The 22,622-nt window shown below is 31.5% G+C and overlaps 5 protein-coding genes across 5 annotated transcripts; 2 read left to right on the top strand and 3 right to left on the bottom strand.

Moving 5' to 3' along the window:
* Positions 1 to 1,281: 1,281 nt before the first annotated feature.
* Positions 1,282 to 9,260, top strand: PGO_101820 (hypothetical protein, conserved; the record flags this gene model as incomplete). The annotated part of the gene is made up of 4 exons (XM_028688212.1): positions 1,282 to 2,430; positions 2,592 to 8,758; positions 8,979 to 9,057; positions 9,219 to 9,260. 4 exons carry the CDS (start codon positions 1,282 to 1,284, stop codon positions 9,258 to 9,260), a joined length of 7,437 nt encoding a protein of 2,478 aa, XP_028544013.1.
* Positions 9,261 to 9,981: 721 nt separating this feature from the next.
* Positions 9,982 to 10,716, bottom strand: PGO_101810 (purine nucleoside phosphorylase; the record flags this gene model as incomplete). Its single annotated transcript, XM_028688211.1, has 1 exon — positions 9,982 to 10,716. One exon carries the CDS (start codon positions 10,714 to 10,716, stop codon positions 9,982 to 9,984), a length of 735 nt encoding a protein of 244 aa, XP_028544012.1.
* A 1,493-nt stretch (positions 10,717 to 12,209) lies between these two features.
* PGO_101800 (GTP-binding protein) lies at positions 12,210 to 14,639 on the bottom strand (the record flags this gene model as incomplete). The annotated part of the gene is made up of 6 exons (XM_028688210.1): positions 12,210 to 12,452; positions 12,664 to 12,939; positions 13,153 to 13,245; positions 13,432 to 13,530; positions 14,109 to 14,203; positions 14,597 to 14,639. 6 exons carry the CDS (start codon positions 14,637 to 14,639, stop codon positions 12,210 to 12,212), a joined length of 849 nt encoding a protein of 282 aa, XP_028544011.1.
* Positions 14,640 to 15,906: 1,267 nt separating this feature from the next.
* Positions 15,907 to 16,681, top strand: PGO_101790 (mitochondrial import inner membrane translocase subunit TIM16; the record flags this gene model as incomplete). The annotated part of the gene is made up of 2 exons (XM_028688209.1): positions 15,907 to 15,990; positions 16,394 to 16,681. The coding sequence occupies 2 exons, from the start codon at positions 15,907 to 15,909 to the stop codon at positions 16,679 to 16,681; spliced, it is 372 nt and encodes a 123-aa protein (XP_028544010.1).
* Positions 16,682 to 18,075: 1,394 nt separating this feature from the next.
* Positions 18,076 to 21,232, bottom strand: PGO_101780 (deoxyribodipyrimidine photo-lyase; the record flags this gene model as incomplete). The annotated part of the gene is made up of 2 exons (XM_028688208.1): positions 18,076 to 18,763; positions 19,245 to 21,232. 2 exons carry the CDS (start codon positions 21,230 to 21,232, stop codon positions 18,076 to 18,078), a joined length of 2,676 nt encoding a protein of 891 aa, XP_028544009.1.
* Between the last annotated feature and the right edge of the window lie 1,390 nt (positions 21,233 to 22,622).

The raw sequence follows: 22,622 nt of genomic DNA, 5'->3' as shown, positions 1-22,622 counted from the left end.
AAGCCATAATAAAGCAAAATAAACAGAATGAAACGAAATAGAGTAAAGCAAAATAAAGCAAAGCAAAATAAAGCAAAGCAAAATAAAGCAAAATAAAGCAAAGCAAAATAAAGCAAAGCAAAATAAAGCAAAATAAACCAACTTGATGACACATTATGGTGACACCTTAGTGACTTCCCTTATTCTCTAGGCCATTTTTCTTCATCATTCATTTCGTTTACACTAATTGTGTGTAAAAGAGGAATATATATATCTTCTCTCTCCATATGAATTTTTTTTTTTTTTTTTTTTTTTTTTTTTTTTTCTCCTCCTTTTCGCTTTTCTTACTTCCTAAAGGCACCACTAAGGAGCGATTGTCTGGGAAAAAGAGGGATCCACTTGTGGACGCGCTGGGGAGAAGCACATAAATAAATGGAGCTAGAATTAATAGAGCTAAAAATAGTAGAACCCAAAGTAGTAGAACCAAAAGTAGTAGAACCAAAAGTAGAAGAACCCAAAGTAGTAGAACCCAAAGTAGTAGAACCCAAAGTAGTAGAACCAAAAGTAGTAGAACCAAAAGTAGAAGAACCCAAAGTAGTAGAACCCAAAGTAGTAGAACCAAAAGTAGTAGAACCATACGTGGTAGGGCGAAATAAAGAGGATTTCCACCCTAGCTGAAAATAAACCCCATAGAAGAGAAAGACCATTCGACAAATGTAACACTAGTAGCTCTACTCACATGCTGCATCTGTTTAATCGATCCCCATTACCCTCACCGTTACGTGATATCTCAGGTACTGCACAAAGGAAAATCATTCGAAAATTTGCAACACGCCACCCCAAAAAAAAGCACTGCAAAAAGTGTGGAGGGGTTATAGATATCAAAGGGAGGAAAAAAAAATAAAATAAAATAAAAATAAAGTAAAAATAAAATAATGTAAAAATAAAATAAAGTAAAAATAAAATAAAGTAGAAATAAAGTAAAAATAAAATAAAGTAAAAATAAAATAAAGTAGAAATAAAGTAAAAATAAAATAAAGTAAAAATAAAATAAAGTAAAAATAACGACGAACACAACCCTTCCGTTAATACATATGTATATATGTAACGTCACATACCAATAATTGTACACGAAAAAGTAGAACCAGGTTGAAGGAATACACGATCCATACATGAAACACGCATGCACACACATGTGAATACCAAATGACAGTTTTCAAAAGAGAAGAAGAAATAACTTTCCTAGCATTAGAATAACTTATCGTGACGTGTCAAGAATACAACATTTTTGTAAGAACCATCATGATTGATCTTGATGTGTGTCAGCTGAGGAGGCCCAGTGAAGTAGACCATTGTGAATGCGTAAATCTGCTTAATGAAAAGAGTTTCGAATTTGTCATAATAAAAAATAAAAATTTATACATTTACATGTATAAAAAAAAAAAAAGAAAAAGTTCTCTCCTTTATGAAACAAAATTAAATGCACCAGTAATAAAACTCATTATTTTGAAAAATGTATTTTTAAATCGAAAAAAGGAATGTATTAGTGGCATTTTGCTGATTTATAAGAATCTCCATTTTGTAATTTACAAATTTAACACACGTTTGAATACTCTCGTTGCTGTTTTAAAACACAGTTTTGTGAAAGAAATTAAATTCCAATCCCTCTTTTACTCTTTACCATTCGCGATTAGATATGTACACACATATGAGGGTGTAAAAAATGACATAAGGAGGTGGAAAATACATATACAGAAAAAAAAAAAAAAAAAAATCATATCGACAACCATCACGAATAGAAGAGGTATACGTTTCAAAAAATGTATTTACAACATTCTTCCAAAGTTAATGACTAGACTGAAGAAGGACTATAATGGTGATACTAATCAGAAAATTCGAAAAACAAAATCAGAATGGAAAAAATGGGCTCCCGTTTGTAAATCCAGCGGCAATACCAAAAAAGGAGAAGAGAAAAAGAACGATTTGGGACCCCCAATACTTACGAATATTTATGATCATATTTATAAAAGTACTAATTTGGAAGAATCATTTTTGCATGATCATACCATTCTAGAGGAAAACATTCTCATAAACCCTCCTCATCAATTGGACATGCAGCATAAATCTCTAGATGATAGCCATATCTCATTAAACTTCCAAAATATGCAAATCAAGTGGAAAAAGAGAAACTGCAACTTTTGTGAATTTCTTTTTTCCTTTTCTTATGATTTTAAAACGATTTATACTTTTGTTTACACAACCAGGAGGAGACACAACAAAATTATTAACCCGTCTTGTGGGGGAGAAATTTCCACGTCTTATTTTGGGAAAGACTTGCGTCTAATAAATGTCATCAAATTCAGTTTGGCAGAACATTACAAACGCTTTATTTTTATAAAGAAGATATTTTTCCACCGGGAGGCCCTCCACCTCTTGATTCAAAATGATGCGGTGAGGATATCAACGAGAGTGGCAGCTTGAGTGGCCACGAGAGCAGCGACTGAAGCTGCAGTTGGTATTTATGTATACATCTTCACATCTGTGCTTACACACGTGCGTACCACCATTACTGACACCCGTGCGTGCATGTGTCTCCTTCCCACGACCCGTAGATCAACATAGGACACACGAAGCTGGAGGAACTTAAACTGAAAGTGCTGATCCTGAGGAAAGAAGAAGACAAACTTGATGTGGAAAAATTGATAAAAAACTTGGCAAATGACATACTAGACATACATCGAGTGCAGGAATTACTCGTGTGTCTTTGTCATGATTATGTATTTGTATTAAATATGAACAGCAATAAAAAAATCATATATTTTTTTAAAAAATCTTGTTATGGAAATGCCGTGTTCCATCTTTTAAAAAACGATACACTTTTTTATGATTACACATACATTAACATTAATTTTAAACTCAGTAGTAGTAGCATGTTCTATAAGAAGGGAAAAATTTTTATAATTACAAAAAAATGTATATTGGAAGGAAACATTTCAAAATATCACAACGATTTTCTGAAATTAATAAAATGGAAAAAAATATACTCATTCAGGTATACTTTGTCCAAGGTTTCTATCTATTCCTTTTGTGGAGAATTTTATTTTCTCTGTTGTTATAATGGTATTTCTGGCGTAGCTCAGATTGATTTATTAAAGAAAACATTTAGGAAAATCAACAAATCTTGTCCCTTGCAAGATGAAGACCAAGAGGGAAGTATCACTTCCAAAAAAAATAACAACTCTCTAAATAAAGAAACGGTCGATGGAAGAGAACTATTGAATCAATCTTCTGGGAGAAAGAGAAAAGCCACACCGATTGAGCATTCTGTGAAGAAGGGGAAGTGCATATCTCACGGGCGAGAGTACCCCTCTGCGTATGTGAACCAAGAGCAGAATGGAAAGCATGCAAATTGTGTAGAAGCCTCCAGCCGTGTAGAAGCCGCCAGCAGTGTAGAAGCCGCCAGCAGTGTAGAAGCCGCCAGCAGTGTAGAAGCCGCCAGCAGTGTAGAAGCCGCTAGCAATGTAGAACCCGCTAGCAGTGTAGAACCCGCTAGCAATGTAGAACCCACCAACAAGGGGAAACACGAAAAGGGCACGCGCAAGAAGGACAACTTCTTGTTCGAATTGATGAACTATCTAAACAGAAATGTAAACATCAATGAACACACGAAGGAGCTGAATCACAGCAAATATGATTTTCTGTTTAAGAAATATAAAAAGAGGATAAAAATTTTAGAAAATAATTTTTCCACGATAAATGCACAAGGGATCATAGAATACGCACCTCCACTTTTTATTTTGAAGAAAAGAGGAAAGAGAAAAAATAAAATTGGAAATAGTATCACAAGACGTAAGAAGGAGGATACCAAAATAATCCGAGTTGAAAAAATTCAAGTTAAAGGGATGTTAACTGATATTTGCGCTTTAAATGAAGAACCAAATTTAGTAACTAACAGTACATACGTAGCACTCTTTGGATGTAAACAACACAGCAGTATACAGAAAATTTTTTTCGAGGTTCCCATCACTATTTCATTGAATGTATCTTTTTCAGCATATTGTATTAAAAATGTATGTGCTACACAAAGGAAGGGAAATATCCCCTTTTTTCAGTATATTATGATTAACTTAGAAGAGAAAAATATAAAAGAATCATATTTTGAAAAAGGTCTCTCACACATGAACACGCACTGTGATGATTCATTTACCAAGATGGAAGCAGATCGAGGTGTGCGACGCAGGAGAAGCATTTTGTTGTGCATAAAGGATCTTTCTTTTTTGAAAAAAAAAAGGGAGGGAGAGATGTCAACTAATGAGTTTGATTCTACGCATAGGAATGGTATCTCCACACTGTACGAATTTTTTCAGCAGATTGGGAAACGATGGGAAGGTTGTAATGCTGATGGTGTGGACGGGGCAGATGTGGACGGAGCAACAACGGGTTCTAAACGGCTGAGTGGCGAGATCAATCGAAGCAAAGGTGGTGTTCCTTTTCATAGTCTCTACAAACTCATACACAGAATAAGAGGGAATAACCTGGTTGAGGCGTCTAACGGAGAGATGTTATTCCCTGTGGGAGGGGTCGCGAGAGTGAGTATGTTTCGTGCCTTTTTTAAAAACTTTCATTTTATCCACTTTAATAGTAGAGACGTAAGAAGATACATTACGATGATATGCAACCAGGTAAATAATCCATTTGGTGTGATTGCTGATAAACCGGATGAGGAGAACAATTGCCATGAAGATTGTCATGATGATAGAAAGAAAAAATTGAATAAGAGAATTATTTCTCAAATGAGAAACGCAGAATTTTTGTTAAAAAAGAAATATATGGAATTTTTCCTCTTTGAAAAAACAAAAGAAGAAATAAATAAAACATCCTTAAATTTAGAAGGAAGTTGTATATCCATGATAAATTATAAAAATTTACTAATACAGGTCTGCGAACATGAAATAAACATATCTTTCCACATGAACACGTACATATTGTTTAAGAAAATACATGTGCATCACAAAGTGATAGCTAGCACGATGGTAAAAGGGTTTTTAATTCTTCAACATGAAAATTGCACATGTTCTGTCTATTCCTTGAACAATTCTGTGGTTGTAAATCTCTTGAAATGTGTAAACAATTTGACACAATTATTTAACATGTGTACATTACACACTTTGGCATGCAACAATGACGAGGTGAACATAGACATTCTCAATTTTGCAAAACATATTCAGGAAAGAGCGTTAAAAAAAAAAAAAAAAAAAATCACAATTGGAAGCAATGGGCATAATGACATTTCAGAAATCGAAATTGAGAATTATAAAAAGGAAGAATTGCTTATCTTGTTTCAAATAAAAACAACAGATATGTTTTGTGAATTTTTAAAAACACGTAATAGTATCGATATGGACAATTTGATTACCCTCTACACACACTTGAAACATGTTCGATGTATTTCCACTCTTAAAAAAGGACATAAAAGCTTTCTGACATTTCTACATGACTCAGACAACACATTCCATATTTTTCATCTGGAGAAGGAGCGGTTAATCTTTGGTAGTAACTACCTCTTGACAGTTCCTAAGTATGTTTACAATGTGAAACCGAGGAGGACGCCTTCGGAAAATGGAGCCAAAAATGAAACCCAAAATGGAACCCAAAATGGGATGCTTCAGATAGATGTGCTGAATGAGACGGATGCAACTGGCATCTCTGGCATGACAGGAAGAGGCGAAAGGAAAGCACCAAACCGAATAGATGGAGAAAATTTCCTGAACTTATACAAAGAGGAAGAAATAATAAACGTGCTCTTCTTCAAGCTGGGTCCGAATTACATGTTAATAATTTTTTTAACAGGAAGACCAATACTAATATACAAAACGTTTGGTCAAGTGTCAAATTTGAACAATTTAAAATTTAAAATTGTAATACACAAATACACAAAACCTTTAATAAGTAATACTCATTTTTTGAAAAGATCCGATTGTGAAGAGGTAAAAATAGTGAAAATTTCATCGCGTCACAAAGATGAGTTGAATAATGGATTCTATGTTCCTGTGTGCGAACCGTATGGTAGAAGTGAAGCAAAACCCGTGAAGATGGAGGAGAAAAGAAAAAAAAAAAAAAAAAAAAAAAAACAGTTTTCCAAATGTATAGTAGTATATCCATATATTGATGTAAACAAATTGGATGTAAATCATGAGGTAGATGATCAGGCAAAACTGCTTTACGAAAAAGTTTGTGCATATGATGTAACATTTCCTCCTTTGTTGTTGTCGAACTATAAGGGGAACTTATTTCTGCACAGTTTCACAGAGAATCATATAAACAAGACAGATGATAATGACGTCTTAACGGGTAACAATCCGTCAAGCGGTTGTATAATTTCTCCCTCCGACGAAATTTCAAATAAAATTCCAAATAAAAGTAAACTCAAAAATTATGGCAAAAATCAAGTTAAGAATATAATAAAAATAGGCATGAACGCATTTTTAAGTTTTTACTCAAACAACATGAGTATAATAAGTATAAAGGATGAAGAAAAGGTGATAATGTATTCAAGCAAAGTGGACAATTGTGCACATGAATCAGAATTAAATCGAGATATCTCTAACATCTTAGGTGATTCATCCCTCCTCCACTCGTCCCCTCTTGAGGTAAATTGCCACTACAGTAATGCATATTTGCTTCACGCTCAAGACAATATGCTATTTTTAAAAAAGAAATGTAAACCCATAAAATTATCCTTTAATGATGATTTTATTTCTGAACAGTTTTTATCATATCCGTATTTATGCAAAATTGGAGTTTCACAATTTCAGTACTTGTTGAAGAAGAACAAGAACAAGAGATCTAACAGAACTCAGAAGGGAAAAGAAAAAAAAAAAAAAAAAAAACCAACAAATGTTATCAACCCAAGTGATGCGTACTCAGCAGATGAATCACTCCACACCAAACCAACAGGAAAGAGGGAGGAACCACTACATGAAGAAAGAAATTCTGCAAATGGATTTGGAGGATCTATAAAAGGCACAAATGAAACAGCAAATTGCACGAACGAAAGCGAAGAAAGAGAAAAATTGATCCACAAAATTAACTACGGAAAAATAATTTGCGCAATTGTTCGAATAAAGTATGATGAATATTATTGCTTAAAAAAATTATTGAAAAAAAGAATAAATTTACAAAAAGATGAGTTGAAAAATAATATCATGTATGCAAATGAGGAAGATGTGCAATGTTTTCCAAATGTGTACCTACAAGACAGTATTAATAATCAATACACACACAAATTAAAGGGATTCATAGATATAAATGATAATGCAGATGATACCACAGCAAGAAAGTATGAAGCAAAGTTAAGAAAAAATAACACACTTATTTCTTCTATTAAAACATATGCAAAATATTACAAACTAATCCTATTTCATGAGTGTAGCAAATATGTATATGGTTATTATACATTTGAGCATAGTGAAGAAGTACACTGCATTAATTTTGGATTTCTACATGGAAAGGAATATATTTACATAAGTACTAGTTTGAATATTAACGAAAGGGTTGAAACACAGGGAAATATATACATATTCGATTTGGAAAACCTATTCATGAGGTTAGGGATGGATGTCATAAGTAATGGAAATTTCTATGACACAGAGGAGGAGCAGCAGCAGAAGCAGGAGCAGCGCGTTGAGAAAGAGCCAACCAAGGACTCAAATGAAAAATCTAAATTGGATGAGGAAATTCAAAATCCCGATGCAGATGTGATTAATGAAAATTCATCTAGGAAAGATAAAAAGAATGGTAAACTAGTACTGTACATGAAAAAAACATACAATAGTTCGATCACGCAAATTCATCCTTTCTATGTATACAATGATAGTTCCCCGAATGGAGGTTTGGGAAGCCATATTCATAACATGATTTTGCACAGTGGTGTTTGTAGTGGTGGTGGATATGGCAAAAATTACAACAAGAACAGTAGGAGAAAAGAACAAGCAGAAATGTTTACAGGGGAAGAAGAAGAAGAATACAATAATCGAAGCAGCAGAATTGGTGCTATTAACAGGATGAACGCAACGAAATGTAAAAACTTTAACTTTAATGCACATTGCAATATCTTGCATTGTATTAATTCGAAGTTATTTATTCATGAAGTAAATGATAACGATTTCACAAAAGGAGCATTTATTGATAATAACTTTTACATTAGTGACATTAAGATAGTAAGAAATTTAATCATCATTGCTGATTTGTATAAAGGAATTTTTATCAATATGTATAATTATGAACAGCAATATGATAGTCGAAGCATAATACCCATATCAAAAAATTTCTTTAGTAGCAATTTAAATATTTTATGCTGTCACTATATCATTTTCGACTCCTACATATCTATTATTGCTATGGATGTATACAACAATTTCTTTGTATTTTCTTATAAAAATTATCAAGATATTGACAACATGTACATTTTCAATTATTTCAATTTTGGCACAAGAATAATTAAATTTATAAATGTTCTGCATAAAAATCAAAAATCAAATTCTGCTCTCTCCATATCGAATGATGGAAGTATACACCTCTTTCGTCCCCTTAACAATAAGCTGTTTCTATTCACAAGAGAAATATGCAACATTGTAAACACTTATATTTTCCCCCATTTGGCTCTTAACGTACACATCCATTTGAAACCCGATATTTTCACACAATCGGTTTTACTCAATCTGTACAAAAAAACAGACAGCTTCTTGATCAAGAATATTTTGTTTTATGACATGTTAAGGTAAAAAAAAAAAAAAAAATAGCTAGCTAGAAAAAGAAATAATAGCTAGCTAGGAAAAGAAATAATAGCTAGCTAAGAAAAAAAAAAAAAAACACACATGTACATACATATATACATAAGTACGCACGTACATGCGTATATAGCGAATGGACCCCCATGCCACACCGCTCGCGACAAGACCACAAAAGTAGTTTACACATTTTCCACCATTCACATACAGACAACTGCCCTTTTACACCACCGAAGTTTTGTATGAACTCTTTTGTAAAAAGACCAATTTGCTGCAACATATAACTATAGTAATTAAACAAAATAAAATAAAGTCCTAGTTCCAAGACGTTTAGGAAATTTTTATGTCTACCACTGATTCATACATTTTTTTTGGGGATCTATACCCATTTTCATTTTCCATGGAAACTGCACCTTTGACATGATTTTTTTTTTTTTCTTCTTTTTTTAGGGAGAACTCTTGAATGAACTAAGTTTATTGAATATAAAGTAAAAAGACCACTTTTTTTTTTTTCTTTTTTTTTTTTTTCCATACGATTGTTTGAAGATTCCCAAAAATTTGAAATTAAAACCTTGTGAAGTTGTAGTTTTAGGGAAAAATATTATTAACAAAATTGTATATTTTTTTGTCTACATTTTCTTAATTGTGTTTTTCGTTCTTTGCGGTGCCACAATTGGTGTCCTTTCTTTTTTTTTTTTTTTTTTCACCTTAACTCATAAAGTAGGAATACCAACACACTTCTATGAAACAGTGAACTACTTTTTAAAACCTTAATTGTGCCGACATTTTCATAAAGTTTAAAAAAAATAAGAAGCAAGGATTTTAAAGTAATAAAAACTCTCATGATGAATAATAATTATAACTGTGTTATTTTTTGTACGTAATATATAAAACACTTTGGAGAATTATATTAATAAGATATATATATATGGGGAGATATGATATGTAGATTCTTTCCTCTTTCTCCTCCTCTTCTCTCATCCATGAGAACTGAGGAGCATGTGAAAAAGAAAAAAAAAAAAAAAAAAAAAAAAAAAAAAAAAAGACTATATTGTGTTTGTTTTTTTTCCTTCTGTTAATAACTTTAAATAAATCTAGTATATATGCATTTAAACCACCATTTACGTGTGAATATATATATATATATATATCTACATAGATATGGATGAAAAGAAAATTAAGAAAACAAAAGGGTCTTTAGGGTGATATAATCCTAATACTTCTTTGCCATACGGGCACAAGTTTCTAAAGATATTTTAATCATATTTTCAAGTCTGTCGGGTACAAGATTATTATCAAAATCTCCTTCATCCCACTTTAATGGACAACCATCAACAATGAAAATTCCACCGGTTTTAACTTTTCGAAGAGTTCCCATAACAAACAAAGTGGCCGCTTCCATTTCAACTACAGCTACATTTGCTTTTGAATAGTCCTGTAACTTGGTTGGAATTATATTATGGGGATAATATAAATCGGATGATAAAGTAATTCCATTCGAAACAGGGACATTTAATTCTTGTGCTACTTTGTTTAATGTGTCATAAACCTCAAAATCTGCAACAGCTGGGAAATCTGGATAAATTAGTAAATGTGATACTCTGTCTTCTCTTACAGCTGCATTACATATGCAGATATCTCCTCTTTTTATTGCATCTGGTTGTAAAGAACCACATGAGCCTACACGAATAATGACCTTGGCTCCATTATTCATTAATTCTTCAAAACATATAGCACACCCAGCTGATCCAACTCCGTGACTAACACATAAAAACTTTTGACCTTTATATGTACATTCTACACTTTTATATTCTCTGTTATATGCTAAATCTACATATGAATCACATAATACCTTAACTTTGTCTACTCTACCAGGGTCCCCTACGACCAACACAACTGGGGTTGTTTGTTTTTTGCTTAGTTTGATATGCCTTTGCACTTCTTCCATTGTTTACAAAAATGTTCAGGGTTTGGTGAACGTTGGGTGGAAAAATAGATGCGCTCAAAGCTTGAAGAGGTAAACCAGTGAAGTGGTAAACTCGTGAAGAGGTGAAAAAAAAAATAAATAAAAATATATGAATGTTGCGCACGATGAAAATTTTTCTCCTGGAAGGAAATTCGGGTTGGTGAAAAAGCTGGTTACGCAGTAAATCTGTTATGGAAATATATGGACATTTGCATAACGCATAAAATGCAGCTTTTTTTTGAATGTGTTTGAAAATTCTTGGAAATTTTTTGTTTGTTTTTTTGTATGATGCTGTTCTGCAGAATGTGAATGTATGCGCTCATGACATGAAGTTTGATTTGAAAAAAAATAAAATATTTCTGCCATATAATTTGGGACGTAACTGGCGACATAATTTTTGACACAATTTACGATGACCTACATTTGCTCAAATGTAGAAGCTCGCTTGCAACCGGAAAAAAAATAAAAAATAAAATAACTCTTGAACGTCGATGCATCTAAACCCCCCGGTTGACTAAGGTGCACATATTGCATATGCACATGCATTTATTTACACACGTACATGCGTTTACATACATACGCACATGCATTTACATATATATGTTTACATATATTTACTATATCTATGCAATGCCTGGAGCGAGACCCCAAAAATAAGCACTATGCAAGTGCAACACACATACGTTCAAGCGCGAAACGCGAAGGATGCTCGTTTTGCTGCATGTGCATATAAATATATATATATATATATATATATATATATATATACCTCCTTGTTATTGCATTGACATTTTTCAAACATGAATGTTGCTTGTATTTTACATTTTCATGTAGAATGTCAAAGTGGTTAAAAGTTTGTAGAAAGGGCGTGGGGGGTATTATGTTGTTTATTTTAAAAAAATAAAATAAAACAAAATCACAAGGCATGTGGGGAATGCAAACTCACAAAAATGTACAAAGGGAATACACATATATATAATTCACATTCTCACAGCTTGTATAAAAAGTTCCTATGTGTATGGTACAAAAATTAGTATGTGGATTTGGCTTATTGGCAAAAAAAAAAAAAAAAAAAAAAAAAAATTAAAGTATTTATAACCCCTCTATCCACTACACATGCAAAAATGACTAAAATGTTTGCACATGATGGGTATAAAATATTTCCATCTACAACGTTTTTATATCTTCACATGAATAATATTCATATATAATATATGTATATATAATTCTTCATATTTCTACGGTATCACGCATACAGTGAAGGAAAAAATGGTGTGTTTGCTTAAGAGAGCTCGTTGAGTCATATCTAAAATGGAAATAGTGTTAATAACTCTTTTTGGAGATATATTGTGTATACACATTATATATCTACCCCGTTACGGGTGCTCAACGTCCTATAGTATACGTATTTGTCCGCACCACTCCAAATCATCCGCATCACTCAGGTTTTTCACGCCCCCCATGGTATTTACATATCACTTCTTCGAAATCATGGTATCAAGTGCTATCAACCCTAAATGAGCTCTTAATTCCTGAATCCCGAAATATTTCAAACTGGAAACGTTAAATAAATATTCGTTTATTTTCATGTCGTATGCCCTATCCTTGGTGAAGCTCAAGTTTTTCTTGCTTGTACGCTCATTGAGTAACTTAATTTTCTTTTTGTAATTTTCAACTATAGAGAGAATTTTAATCATGAGATTGTGCAATTCCTGTGCCTGTGTTAGTGAAAACAAGGTGCCATGTGTAATATTGTTGTGTGTACATACGATTCATCAATAAGTTAACGTGAGATAATTTTCTAACCCATTGGATGGGGAATTTGGCCAAAAAAAAAAAAAAAAAAAATGCAGTATAGTATTAATATATGGTATATAATATGGTAATAAAAGTGTATTGCAAAATTACTTGGTGCGCAACCCAACTTACCCGAAGTTTATCTACTTTTGTAACAACAATTTGAAAGGGTATTCCCTTAGTAATTAACATATCAAACAATACAAAATCATGTGGTGTTAAAAATTCAGTACATTCAATTAAGCACAGAGCGCGCTTCAAATTTACAGCTCTATTTAAATATTCCTCAATAAGGATTGACCACTTATCTCGCATATCTTTTGAAACCTTTGCGAACCCGTAACCAGGTAAATCCACAATGGATATATAATTTAATAAATTGAAAATGAATAAATGCCTTGTACGTCCCTGCATGTGGAAAGGGGGGGGGGGGAAAAGAAAAAAGAGAAAAGAGAAGCACAAAAAAGGATGAGGATTTTCCTAAGATATATATTATAACAAGTGTATTGGAAGTAGTTTACACGAATACACCATAAGAGAAACGTTATAGATTGGAGTGATGATGTCATTTTGTTAAATATGAAAAAATATGGTGCTCTTTTTTTTTGCTTCAAAATTTACCGGTGTCTTTGATGCCTGAGCGACTTCCCTATTATTCAACAGGGAATTGATTAAACTCGATTTACCAACATTAGACCTTCCGAATATGGCTATCTATACAATTTTATTTTATTGAAAAAGTTTTATATGTGGTTGCACATACACATTGAGGATTTTTTTTTTTTTTTTTTTTTTTTTTTTTTTTTTTTTACACTATTGTTTATGCATGGTCATAATATTTTTTTTCTTTTACACAATTTTTTTTATGTGTTCATAATTTTTTTTTCTTTTTTTCGCTACTTGTGGAACATTGGAGGGCTTGTATTTATGAATAGTTTGGGCTACATAAACTGGGTAGGCAATTATTTTTGAACTAAATATTGAATTACACTTTTTAATCTGCATTTGGGAAGTATTACGTAGAGTAAACAAATGTTTGGTTCATGTGTACAGATGTGGCATTGGATTATTTGCATACGTGATCATTATGCTTTTACATGTTCGACACATATTCAGATATTTCTCTATTTTTCGTTTTTTTTTTATGAACAGCTCATATAGGTTCACACACTTCACAGAATTATGCAGCTGCATGGTGACAAATATTACCGATTTGCATATCAAACTAGGGCATACATACGGGTACGCCGTTTAAATACATAAAAAAAAAAAAAATAAAATAAAATAATAATAAAATTAAAAAATGTAATAATAATTAAATAAAAACATAAAAAAAAAAAAAAAAAAAGTAAATAGTAAATAGTAAATTGTGATTTATACATATTTTCAGATAAGCATAAATTGTCTTATTTAAAAAAAAAAAAAAAAAAAAGAGACAATAAAAATAATGTTTTGTTTTTTTCTCAGCTTCACCGTTAAAATTCGAAAGGTGCATATGTGTATACCATTCACGCGCAAGTAGCATATATCACACGTTTACATTTATATATACATTTGGGTGTATGCACACACATTACATGTTGTTCATCGGTTAGCCAAAATGGAGTTTCTTCCGTGTTTAAAAAATTGATATTAAGGAATGGTTTCGCCAGGTAGGGCTTTTTTCCTGATGCTACCAAGAGAGAGAAATGGGGCCATGTACCAAGTGAAAAAAGTATCGTAACCATGTGAATAACTTTTATATGAAAGCATAAAATAACATAAGACCATAAGTACCATACATAACACTATGCATACGTATATACACAATTATATGTTCTGTCACGTAAATTTTCAGGGGGGAAGAATACGATTCCAAACTCAGGTGAATTTCAAACATTTCATTTTTTAGGCGAAACAAGGGTTTTTATACGATACGTTACATGTAAGGTGTGCCTACATGTGTACTTTCATACAATGTTCAACATTACATATAAATATGTTTCTACATGCACAGGTTCATATTAACATAATTTCACAAATTCGCTTAGAACTCTCCTCCTTTTTATATAACTTTTCTACGTACATGTCTCTTCCTTAAACAGTAACCTTGAGACCTTCGTTATCATTTTATCAACATTCGTATTCCATCTTTGAGAATATTATATTTAATGTGATAAAAAAAAAAAAAAAAAGAAGTATTTTGGACAAAACTCAGGAACAAGATTAACAACAACATTGGGAAAAAAAAAAAAAAAAAAAAAAAAAAAAAAAAAAAAAAAAAAAAAAAAGGCAGGAAATACACTTAAAGCACAAAATATACCATGGAAGAACATTACTAAAAAATTTAAAAATCCTGGAGAAAAAATGAAAAAACACATAACATTGTTAAAAATTGACAAAATATTTAAGCTATGTGTGTGTATTTATAAATGGCATATATATGTAACTTGTTAAATGAAAAATAGCAATGTTGAATTTTTTTTTTTTTTTTTTTTCCCCCTCAAATTATTTGCTTTATTTTCACCTTGCTTTTAATGAAAAAAAAAAAAAAAAAAAAAAAAAAAAAAAAAAAAAAAAAAAAAAAAAAAAAAAAAAAAAAGAAAAAAAAAAAAAAAAAAAAAATGAAAAAAAATTAAAAAAAAAAAAAAAAAAAAAAAAAAAAAAAAAAAAAAACGACATGACTTTATATAATGTAACACAAGGGGAGTAAAAATGAAGCCATGATAAATTTGCCAGGGGAGAGAAACATAAATTAACGAATTTCAAAGAATATTTTAGGCTATAAAAGAAAGTTTGGGATTAACAGTATATTATTTGAGTTGTTTGATATTTTAATTGCTAATTTTACATGATATAAAAACCCTCTCCTTATTATTTTTATGCCTATATAAAACTTATACATATATATAAACCACATAAAAAAATAACACTTTAATGAAAAAACATAGGGAAAAAAAAAAAAAAGGGCGAATGGTAGAAGAAAAAAACAAAAAAACATTAGAGATAACAAGATTGGTCTATTATACTACCCTTATGAATTTTTTGAGCTTAAGAAAATAACAAGGAACATCATATAATAATTAAACCCCAAAATTTCAAAAAATATAGATCCCACCATTTTGTATATATAAATTTAGTTTTAAATGAGTTAAACACATTATTCCCCTATTTGCGCATGCTTCTTTTTAAAGCAAATGTTTTTAATAATGGCAAGATCATACTGTTACAAGTTTAAGAGGACATGATTTTTTTTTTTTTTTTTTTTTTTTTTTTTTTTTTGAAAAAACAAAGGGGAAGGGAGAAAAAGCACATTTATTAGGGTTATATATTTATTCCCTTTTCTTTCTTCTCATTTTTTGACCTTTTCTTTTTTTTTTAACGGAAAATTTAAAAATGTTACCCTTTAGACCGTTAAGTCAATTCATTTTTCAGTTTTTAATCATAACATCCACAGCCTTGGGAAAGGCATTTATACAAGTAAGACATGCATTAAAAGGAAATAACACGTTGGCTCGAGCTGCGTTTATATACATTCACCAAGGTTTACAAAATTTGAGAATATTCAACTTTTTTTTTTTTGTTCCTATTGGACCCTGTTCATGATTACGCATATATTTATTACCCCCCCCCCCCCCAACCGTTCATTTTGTTTACGTCTAACAGAGACTAATTTTTTTTTTTTTTTTTGCGTTCCCCACCTAGGTGGACATGCGTAAACGTGTGACAAGGTGGGAGATATATGCGCACCACCTTTAGTTTAGCATTTTTGCCCTCTCCCGTTTTCATTCTTAATTTTTGTGTATCATTTCATATCATTTCCTTTTTTTTTTTTTTTTTTTTTTTTGTTTTTTCCCCATTTTTTCCCCTATTCGAATCACAGGCATACAAAGAAATTATAAAAAACAAGAATACGAATTTTATAAAAGAAAAGTATAATACTTGCATGAACGTTGAAGAGGCGTTAAATATCCTCAATGTTGATAAAAATAAAATATATAAAAAATTAACGAAAGATGAATTAACAGCCTTAAGGGAAGAAATAAATAATAGACATATGATTCTGAACAAATTAAATCAAAAAAGTGGACCATATAATGGTTCTATTTATATTCAGAAAAAGGCAGAAATTGCCAAGGATGTTTTGTTGCAAAACCTAAAGTTGCAGTGATTTCCTAAGTGCCACGATACGGGTTTCCCAGTGCACACGAGTCACATGTTCACACCTGCATATGTACTGCTGTACGTTGGAATATATATTAGTACATGCCGGTGTAATACGCTTTTTAAGACCCACATTTATTTTATTTTTTTTTTTTGCTGTCCAAAAGATTACAGTTTATTATTATTTACGCTATTTTATTTTTACCATTCGAGCAGTTTTGCATTACTTTTTTTTTTCTTTTCTTCACTTTGGTTTGGTTTGCTTTTTTTCACCTTGGTTTGGTTTGCTTTTTTTCACTTTGGTTTGGTTTGCTTTTTTTCACTTTGGTTTGGTTTGCTTTTTTTCACTTTGGTTTGGTTTGCTTTCCCTTTTTTTTTTTTTTTTTTTTTTTTTTTGCTCCTCCGCAGGTTTGCATATGTATTTTATGCATATGTAAATATAAATATATACAACATGTTTGTATACCTTTCCTGTCCTGTCCTTTTTTTTTTTTTTTTTTTTTTTTTTTTTAATCCTTTTTTTTTTTTTTTTCCAAATTTAATTTTTCTTTTTTTTTTTTTCTTTTTTTTTTTCTTTTTTCCTTTTTCCTCTTTTTTTTTTTTTTTTTAATTTTTTTTTTTTTTTTTTAAGGGGAATAAAAAAAAAAAAAAAAAAAAAAAAAAAAAAGAGCTAGCTGACATTGTGTTGCATAAATCATTTGTACTAATGTAGTAGCCACATGTGTGTACATTGTTTATACCATAACTACTCAAAAAAAGGCTACACACACAAAGAAAGAGCGAAAGAGCGAAAGAACGATGGAAAACGACATCGACATTTGGAATGGGACGTGCAGAATGGATATATATATATATATATAAGGGATGCAAGCTCCAAATAGTGATATTTGTATGTTTCTGGATGTCTTTCTTTTTTTTTTTTTTTTTCTTCTTTTATTTTATTTCCATTGTAAATATCGATTCTTATAACAAATTTGTGTGTTATGTATTTATTACATATCAGCTTGTTGGTTCCCCTATTATGTGCACCTATTATTTTTTTATTTGTTTATTTACTTATTTATTTATTATCTTTTTTTTTTTTTTCTCTTTTTCATGTATGCCTCTGTTACTACCTTCCCATTGTACTCTATGCGCACAGCCTTAGATTGAATAGTGACATATTTGATCTTTAAAAAAAAAAGCACAGCATATCAGTTATACTCTTCTCCTATTTTAATTCCCTTTTTTTTTTTTTTTTTAAACAACTCTTTAAAATTAAATGTTTTAACTCGATAAGAACAAAAAAAAAAAAAAAAAAAACTAGCTTTTTATTTTTTCCCCATTTTTAACAGACAAGCATTGGATTGTTGATAGTAATATCCACCTTTTCCTTACCACTTGGACGAGTGGGAGTATGTCCTACCGCTTCTCCTTTTTTAACTCAGGGTTTTGTGCGAGGGTACAGTTTTTTCGTTTCTTTAAATAACTTGCAAATGTCATGGTTGGTATTTTCTGCACAATTTGGGCATTTTCCCTACCCTTTGGATATTTGGATATGTACATGTTCATGTCGAAGCTTCTTTTACATCCATTGTAATTCATATAACGAATTTTTCCAAAAATGTTCCTCTCATTCAAACTTTGATCATGCACTCCCATGATAGACCACATAATGGTGACATATCCAGAAGATGTTTTTCCATCTAAAGAAAATTCATTATTTAATTCCATGGCATATTTTAAAGCAGTTTTGGAATTTTCTGACCAGTTTAAAATTTTTTTCGCCCAATATATTTTTAAATATTCATGTATTACACCTTCATTAATTAGTTGCAATTGACAACAGTTCCATATATCATTATGGGTCTTGGCATTCTTAAAATCTTCGTAATCATATAAATGTTCTCTCTTGTCTGCATCATGCTTTTTTAAGCTTTCCTTTGCCCATTCTTTTCCTCCATTAAAATTATCATAATTCTTGTTATAATAACAATAATTTTCAGCCAATTCTTTTTTCATTATCAAATCGTCATTGAATGATTCTTTTCCTCGTACAGTGTTTATCGAGGGGAAACTGTTTGCGTGTTTGTTAACCTCCAACACGCACCTGTGGAGGGGTGATAAACGGAGTGATGAAGTGCATAAAAAAATACATATGAAACACAAAGATTTGTCTATCCAATGGATAAAATTTTTTCCCCCCCAATGGAGATCTGACGAATGGATATTTTTCATTGTGTTGTGGGTAATTTTTTTTACATTTTTTCTACATTTTTTCTACATTTTTTCTACATTTTTTCTGCATTTTTTCTACATTTTTTCTACATTTTTTCTGCATTTTTTCTACATTTTTTCTACATTTTTTCTGCATTTTTTCTACATTTTTTCTGCATTTTTTCTACATCTTTTCTACATCTTTTCTACATTTTTTCTACATTTTTTCTACTTTTGATCACGCAAGTCCCATTATGCAAAAACGCACCGCAATCAACATGCGGAGATGAGAAATTATTCGTCAGATCCCTCTTTCTCTGCATCGACCACTTTATTGATGGGTTCAACAACACTAACCCCTTCTTTTGTCTTACCTCTGAGCAGATATTACTCCTAAGTTTACGTAGGGAAGAAGCAAATTGCTTACATCACTGTTTGGATCACTCCTCTTGACGTTATACTTGTCCAAAGTGTTTTTGCAGAAATCAGTGAGAATTTCGTGGGCTTTTTTTTCTGTACATACAAAATTAGTTATAGGTGGACATGTGTTCTGAAAAGTAAGTTTTTTTATCATATCATTGATATCAAAGGGTTCTGGAAATTTAAAATTTTGTTGATATGGTTCTAATATAATATATTCAATTAAAAACGTTGGTAAAAGAGATTGTATTTTTGGTCTTATGGTTCTGGCTGAACATTCTTCAACCTTGGATGTAATCCATGTAGGAATAATATTATGTGAATCGATTTGAAATATTTTGATTTTTTTTTTATTACACAAATGGGAAAGTGATTTAATAAATGTTCTTTGTTCTTCTAATACGTGAAAATCACATATTATTATTTTTATTTTGTGGGATTTTAAAAATTCTATAAATTCATCTATCATATATATTGGCAATACATAAAATGGAATGTTTAATTTTTTTAATCCATTTTCTAAATTTTTTAAAATTTTTAACTTTGTATTAATATACCTGTTTGTTACTTTTTCTTTTCTATCTATATATGTACATGCTATGAGGTTACATTTTTTTTTCATCCCCATTTCGTGTGCATATATTAATGTCCAATTATCATTTACACGAAAATCTCTCGTCAGCAGCAGTAGAATATTCGACTCTTCATTTTCTACGCTTGGCTGATGATTCGGATTTAAAATTTCTACATCTTTTACCCCCTCAGACATGTTAGAACTTGGATTGACAGAACCAATTCCCTCCTCAGGGAGATTAGAAATTGTGTTTATTGCATCTCTACGTTCACTGTTGTTATCATTGTCAGTTTCAAAAGATGTTAAGCATCTAACCCTTTTTGCTAAAATGTGCAATTTTCTTTCCCGTGATGTCTCATAGGGGTTATTCCTTTTCCTTTTTTTTTCTTCAATAAACCTTTGATTCGTATTACTTTCTTTTTCTGAACACGAAAGTGCCAAGGGTGTGTTCACTTTCCTTTTGTCTCTAAGAGATGCAGTTCCTTTCTTTTGCCCAGAATATTTCACGCGCTTCTCTCCTGTGATGTCATTTTTTATGTTATGCTTGTGATGGTCCTTACTGGAGTTGCTCGTGGGTAAATTTGCGTGGCCCTTTCGGGGTACACTCATCCAATTACTTCTTGTGCCACTCATCCAATTACTTCTTGTGCCACTCATCGAATTGGTCCTTGTGCCACTCATCGAATTGGTCCTTGTGCCACTCATCGAATTGGTCCTTGTCCCACTCATCGAATTGGTCCTTGTGCCACTCATCGAATTGGTCCTTGTGCCACTCATCGAATTGGTCCTTGTCCCACTCATCGAATTGGTCCTTGTGCCACTCATCGAATTGGTCCTTGTGCCACTCATCGAATTGGTCCTTGTCCCACTCATGGAATTACCTCTTGTGCCACTTGTTGCACTATTCACTGTACCACTCGCTGTTCCTCTAAGGGCACCACGGCTACCCCTCAAGGAAGTATCATTTCTCTTGATAGAATTATAACTCTTGATCACTGATCCGTTCTTCACAGTCACGGGATTCCATAGAACACTTGTTGACACCTTGTCCTGATCAATCATACTTTTTCTTATTCCATTTGGTGATTCCATCATGAGTTCTTCGTGGGTTAGTTTCGTTATTTTTCCAGATTTACTTTTCTCTTTATCAATAAGTTTGGTATTGTTCAATCTCTCCTCTTTTTCCAAAGTCATTTTAGGAATACCTTCCCCGATTTTCCAATTTGGTTCATCAATTGGTGGTTTCTTATCGAATATATCTTCCTTTAACGTTGTTTTACTTTCCAAGTTTTCCATATCTTGATTTGTTTTGGACATTCGATGGTTCATTATTTCTTGAGTGATACCACTTGTTTGTTTTTCTCTCATCATGTCTTTTTTTTTTTTTTTTTTTTTTTTTTTTTTTTTTTTTTTTTTTTTTTTTTTTTTTTTTTTTTTTTTTTTTTTTTTTTTTTTTTTTTTTTTTTTTTTTTTTTTTTTTTTTTTTTTTTTTTTTTTTTCTTCCCTCTTCTTCTTCTTCTTCTTCTTCTTCTCCTTCTTCATCAAATTGTTCAGTTTCCTGTGTCTCAAAATGTATATTTCCTGAATCTTTCATGTAATGCATCTTTAACTTCTTACTGCTCGATTCATTCGATTGAAAAATTCCTTCTTCTTGTCCATTCAAGGTTCCCTCGGATTCGTTCATCTTATTTTTCATTTGGAATGTTTCTCCCTCTGGTGCGGTGCACTTACCTACTCTATCGTCCCAACTTTGTTGTCCCTACTCTGTCGTCCCTCTATGTCGTCCCTACTCTGTTGTCCCTACTCTGTCGTCCCTACTTTGTCGTCCCTACTCTGTTGTCCCTACTTTGTCGTCCCTACTTTGTCGTCCCTACTTTGTCGTCCCTACTTTGTCGACCTTGCTTTTCCGTCCCTACTTTGTAACTCCTAGAGTGATGTACGTGGAGGAATGCAAATGGCGAGACGTGTGCATTCACAAAATGATTTTTCGATAAAAGCGTAAAAAATGTGCAGGCGTGCCTCCTGTGCTTGTTCTTATAATCCAGTGCAGGAGAGGAGCAACACCATGAAGTAGCTCAAACTACACACATGCGAACGTATGAACATACACGTGTGTAACACACTGCTTGGTAACTATTCACAAATAATTAACAGTTCTAAAGAACTGGTACCATTCAACGGGAGGAAAAAAAAAAAAAAAAAAAAAAAATTCGGCCAAAATATATAGAAGAGTTGGTTATGCAGCTTGAAGTTGATCAGATTGATCTAGTTTTTCATATGCTACAAAAGGTGTCAAAAATGTGCCTACTGGCAAGAAGAAAAATGTACATATATAAATGTGCATATATAAATGTACATATATAAATGTACATATATAAATGTACATATATATATATTTATCTGGTTCGGTTTAAAATGTACAAACATTGGGGCTCGTCAATGTCATAGCAATGGCCAATGCAAATAACATCCTTATTGTTAGTCTCATGGTTATCCATATGTCGTGTATTAACTTTCTCCCTATGCACTCCCTGTAGTTAACTTTTTACACTTTCACAAAAAACTTCAAATGAGTGTAAAATTTGCAAAATATCACTTGTAACACATGAACCAAATTGGTCATCTTTTATTTATTTTATTTATTTATTTATTGTTTTTTTTTTTTTTTTTCACATAACAAATATACAATGTGACAATTCAAAAAAAAAAAAAAAAAAAAAAAAAAAAAAAAATTAAAATGAGAAAATAAAAAAATAGG

This window comes from Plasmodium gonderi (assembly GCF_002157705.1).
Source record: "Plasmodium gonderi DNA, contig: Chr10, whole genome shotgun sequence".
NCBI classification, from domain to species: domain Eukaryota; phylum Apicomplexa; class Aconoidasida; order Haemosporida; family Plasmodiidae; genus Plasmodium; species Plasmodium gonderi.
Note: the sequence above shows the minus strand (reverse complement) of the source record. Positions and strands in the feature narration are given on the sequence as shown.